The following is a 4,728-nucleotide window of genomic DNA, read 5'->3' as shown; positions in this document are numbered from 1 at the left end:
TTTTATTTTTAAATAAGAATTGTTGTACTTGTTATTGTTTTTAAAAAATGCCTAATCTTTCTCTCTAACAAATATGTAACGTACTGATGTGTAAATGTGACACCAAATTCAGTAAAAATTAATGTTTATTAGTTAAAATGTGTTTTTCTTTCCTGAAAGACGTATAAAACAAATAATTATTAAATAGCAAATGAATAATAGACATAACATTACTTTACATATTACATACTACTACATAAAAATAGAAAATTATTGTTATGTACGATATTGTGTACAATAGCAGGTAAGTTCATTTCAACAAAAAACATTAATTTTTAAAAAATTGCGCGAATTCTTCTATGATCATAACGATCAAATGACATTAACATAACTCCTTGTATATCTATGATATTTGATAGTTGATAAGCGCACATGAAACGAGCGAAGTTTGATCAAAAATTAATTACAGAGTAAGAGAAGCGAAGATTGCAAATTACTTAAAACGTGAAACCTTATCTACATTATCGCTAGTTGAGGTTTTGATTACTTCAATAATTAAACCCAAGACTAACCAATAACGAAAACATGCTGTATATTGTAAATGAGAGGGTAGTGAAGACACTTCCATTTCAATTCTGTCAATGTCAATCCATAGAAGCCATTTGAGAGTCATCTGACAAATTATTTTGCGTTGTTTGTTCATTGTTCCATACGGATGCATTTATTTGTTGCATTTATTGTATTTTTATAATAAGTTAAAATGTCGAGTTTGAATAATGATAGTCAACTTAAGGCAGGCCACCCACCAGCAGGTACATATAAAAAAATTTTAGTACTTTATAAATTTGATAAGGTTGTCTTTAGTTTATAAAGTTGTTAGTAATTCGTAATTGCTGATAAGGATCCAGATATACGTTACAACCCTACTCCTGATTCAATTTTTGCATTTCCAGAAAATTGGAACTACATATTTGCGAACAGTATTCTAATCTAGTCCTTTCTTTGCCTCTCTTTACACCTATTTCTGCCTCTAACCCTTGTTTTTACTATTAATGTTTATTGAATGTGTTCCATTTGTTGTCACAACAGCAACAAAATATTTCCCTCATTAACTTGAGGTAATTTGTAGTGGATTGAAAAATGAAAATGAATTTTCACATTAACATTTCATAGTAACCACCATTAATAATTAAAAAATGTCATACTTTTTTTTACTGTTCGTTAATCCAAAAAATCAACAATTTTCTTTTAATCGACCTTTCGTAACATTTTTATTTTCAATTACAATTATTATAGTATACGTAACAGTAACAAATATTAGATGGAGAAATAAAAATTGTTATAAATGTAAGTAAATCGTGTACCATTGCTTGGTAACATTCTTCTAACGATAAGTGTAACGACATTTGTTTTTCTAAAATCATATATTCAACAAATTTAACGTTCCTGCTGTACCTATATTGATCACAAATATTACCAGCTATTACCTCTCTGTTCAACATTGTACATTTACTGCAGAAGTTGAAATTCTGTTAAATTATCAAATGCAATNTTAAAAATAAATCCATTGCGTCAATTACAGTCACCAGCAAAGTAATTAAATAAAATGTTACCTAAATTCCTCATAGTTAGTAGTTGTTTCAACTGCTTTAATCTTGGCATCATTCCTAATCCAATACATTTTATCTTCTTCAATAGCTGATTGAAGGTCTTGGTATAAATTGTTATATTTCTTAGTTGGATCAGACATTTTCTTTCACATATTACTTCAGTAACCATGACAAAATCAACAAGTTCAAAGTCAATAATTTGTAGATTGTCACTTACTTTCTCACAGAATAAATAACTTTTTCTACTTATTGATAATCTCATTTTAATCTACGTTAGTTAATATATGTATAAGAAAAGTCCTTATTCATTTTAAACTATAAATATTTAAGGGTTGCCTCAGCATGTGAATTTAGTCAATTTTAGTTCAATTGCATACACTTCTATGAAAAATTCACGTTTCCCACAAAAAGAAAAAACACTGAATTTTATTAGAAATAATTTGAAATAATACCACAATCAAACATTAAAAATTTATTTACAATTATCTACATTAGGAAAAAATTTTGCGAATAATTTGGAGTACTTAGTAATAATAAAAGTAAAAAAAAATGAGGGATGCATCAACGAACAGTAACTCCAAGTGATTTAGTTGCTTGCATAGCAATTTTTTTATGTACCTGATTAACTTCTGCTTGAGTCAATGTTCTCTCCATATGTCTATAAACAATCCTATAGCAATGGCTGGTTTTCTTCGTTTTGGGATGAAAAAATTCATCTACCAATGAAACTTGCTCAATGATGTCACCTCCAATACTTCGAACAATGTCGTAAAAATCGTTGGATGAAAATTCTTGAGCATTGTCAGGCAACCAAAAACTTATATCATTTATACATTGAGGATATTGACTCACTGGCTTATAAATTATCTTTGCATTTGGATCGCTTGTTTTAAACTGACTTAAAAAGCCTGAATCTTGAGACCAGAAAAGGCGAATATCTGGTATTTGATATATGCACATTGCAACTCTTTCTAAACCCAAACCAAAAGCCCAACCTATTTTATTAAGAACACCGGCTCTGTATAAAATAGGCTGTTGAAGAATTCCGCAACCAAGTAATTCTAGCCACTGATTATTATAATGCACCTCTAGCTCCCATGATGGTTGAGTGAATGGAAATGTGGAGTCAGTCCATCGAAATCTAATATCACTACCTGGTAATACACAAATTATAAAAATAAGGCTTAAAAATTCACTATGAACATACCAAACAGAGTCTTGGCCAATCCTTCTAAAGTATTTTTGAGTTCATGCTCCATTAATTTTACTGCTTCCAAGGTGTGGCATGCCTGTTTCTCTTGAATCCCAGTATTAGTTGTATTGTTTCCACTTTCAAATAATTCTAAAGATTCATCAGCAGGAAATAATTGTTCTCTAGTTTTAAGTCTAACAACATCAACCTGATGAAAAACTGGATAATGAGTTCTATCTATTTCATCTCTTCGATAAACATCACCAATAACAAGAAAATTGTCTAAGCCAGATTTTATTAACTCCGAATCATGGGCTGTGGTATGAGCTCTTAACAAATAATCATGGTTTATATAGTAACAGTCACTTTTTAATCTTGAAGGATGGTCTTTAGGAACAAGTAGACTATCAAAGTTTTGTTCCTGAGTGACAATGGGTGACAAATTATCAAAAACTGCAAACACTGGATTACCACGAGAGTTAACAAATGCTTTGTAAAAATAATCTACAACTTTTTGTCGGACTAATGATAGAGGATGGTCTTTAGATATATGTAAATTCTTCCCAATATGTGAGGCAATCTTTGAGTTAACATTAGTAAATTTGTCGCACTGATAGGCAGTTCCTAAAATTTTTATGGTGGCATCAAGTTTCTGGTCTACATTCTCTGCTACTTGTCCTTTAAATCGCACACTTTTTTGCGTTATTGCCCATAAACTTTCGCAAACTCTTTTATTAATCATTATTTATTTACAACTAGTCTTCGTTATATTAATCTAATCATTAATATGTATTGGTTAAACTACTCTAATCAACTCTAATTTTTAGGTTATCTAATGCTTGTCATTTTGTCACAATAGTGGTTACACTGAAGCTTACCTTTTATCTACTTACAACTGAGATCATAGAGATACGAGAATTAATCAGCTCGCAATAAAGCTAATTGTAAAATAAATATCAATTTAGTCAGGAAATGCTTATGAAATGGATAGAGGTACAAATATATTATAATGCTACATTAGAACCAATTCTTATCTTTCGATGCAATCATAAAAAAAATTTTGAAATAAAATTTATGCCATAATATTTAAACCATACAATTACCCAAATTGCTCTTTTTTCACTTGGTTACTTTTTATGCTTTTTAAGCCTCTAACGCCGCCACTTATACGTTAATACTCTCTCCGCTATTCGAAAATCTATGTTTAGGGTGCGTCATTATTTAGTCTGTTACGTATAGCTTAGACACAGTCAACTAAATCACACAAGTTCAATAACATTTTGACAACTGTCAGTTGCGGTCGTTTTCTTGCGAAGTAGTGTTGGAATTCTGAAAACTAGTGTAATATGTAAATATATTCTCATTTTACACTTTCAGGAAAAAGCGAAAAATGGAAATAGCATCAATAAATTACCTGGAAACGTGTTATATTGCAGTAGCTTTAAATCTCAAATGGAGGAATTCGTGCACTGAAGTGAATCATTTTTGAATCACACTACCGTAAACATTTTAGTAAACGCTTTTCATCATAAACATGACAGAAAAAAACAATAAACTTACTTCAAGTAGTACAGGAACAATGGTTCCTGGAAAGCCTGTACCTATGAAATTATTTGCAACATGGGAGGTTGATAGGACTCCTTCAAATTGTATACCAAGGTGAAATTGATTTTTGATAAATGCATTACTAAAATTGAATGTGCTTGAATTAATTTCTAGGCTGTGTTCTCTCAGGCTTACAAGACTTGTTGTATTACGCCCTTTGGGAGCAGATTTGACATCCATATCTATAGCAGTTAGAATGCAGTCAAGTAAACGCACATTGAGATCTAATGAGTTGTTACTTCCTCCAAATGGTTTGTTAGATACTAGTCTTGAATTGACTTTCAGTCTGCAATATCCACATTTTCTCAAAAGAGATGGCAATAAGCTTCATGTATTATTACA

General features: G+C 30.5%; 1 protein-coding gene across 1 annotated transcript; it reads right to left on the bottom strand.

The window, feature by feature from the left end:
* Positions 1-2,048: 2,048 nt before the first annotated feature.
* On the bottom strand, positions 2,049-3,772 carry LOC108740138 (probable phenylalanine--tRNA ligase, mitochondrial). The gene is made up of 2 exons (XM_018474347.2): positions 2,797-3,772; positions 2,049-2,743 (listed from the first exon to the last, which is right to left on the bottom strand). The coding sequence occupies exons 1-2, from the start codon at positions 3,521-3,523 to the stop codon at positions 2,151-2,153; spliced, it is 1,320 nt and encodes a 439-aa protein (XP_018329849.1). The 5' UTR covers positions 3,524-3,772; the 3' UTR covers positions 2,049-2,150.
* Positions 3,773-4,728: the final 956 nt, after the last annotated feature.

This window comes from Agrilus planipennis, unplaced genomic scaffold, assembly GCF_000699045.2.
Source record: "Agrilus planipennis isolate EAB-ADULT unplaced genomic scaffold, Apla_2.0 scaffold246, whole genome shotgun sequence".
Lineage (NCBI taxonomy): Eukaryota > Metazoa > Arthropoda > Insecta > Coleoptera > Buprestidae > Agrilus > Agrilus planipennis.
This window is presented reverse-complemented; position numbering and strand designations above follow the sequence as displayed.

What these genes read in the sequence shown, in the direction of transcription:
- LOC108740138 (XM_018474347.2), bottom strand. Translation starts at nt 3,523, where the DNA reads ATGATTAATAAAAGAGTTTGCGAAAGTTTATGGGCAATAACGCAAAAA. An exon ending in ATTGGCCAAGACTCTGTTTG is followed by an intron (nt 2,744 to 2,796) that starts GTATGTTCATAG and finishes GTGTATTACCAG; the next exon opens with GTAGTGATATTAGATTTCGA.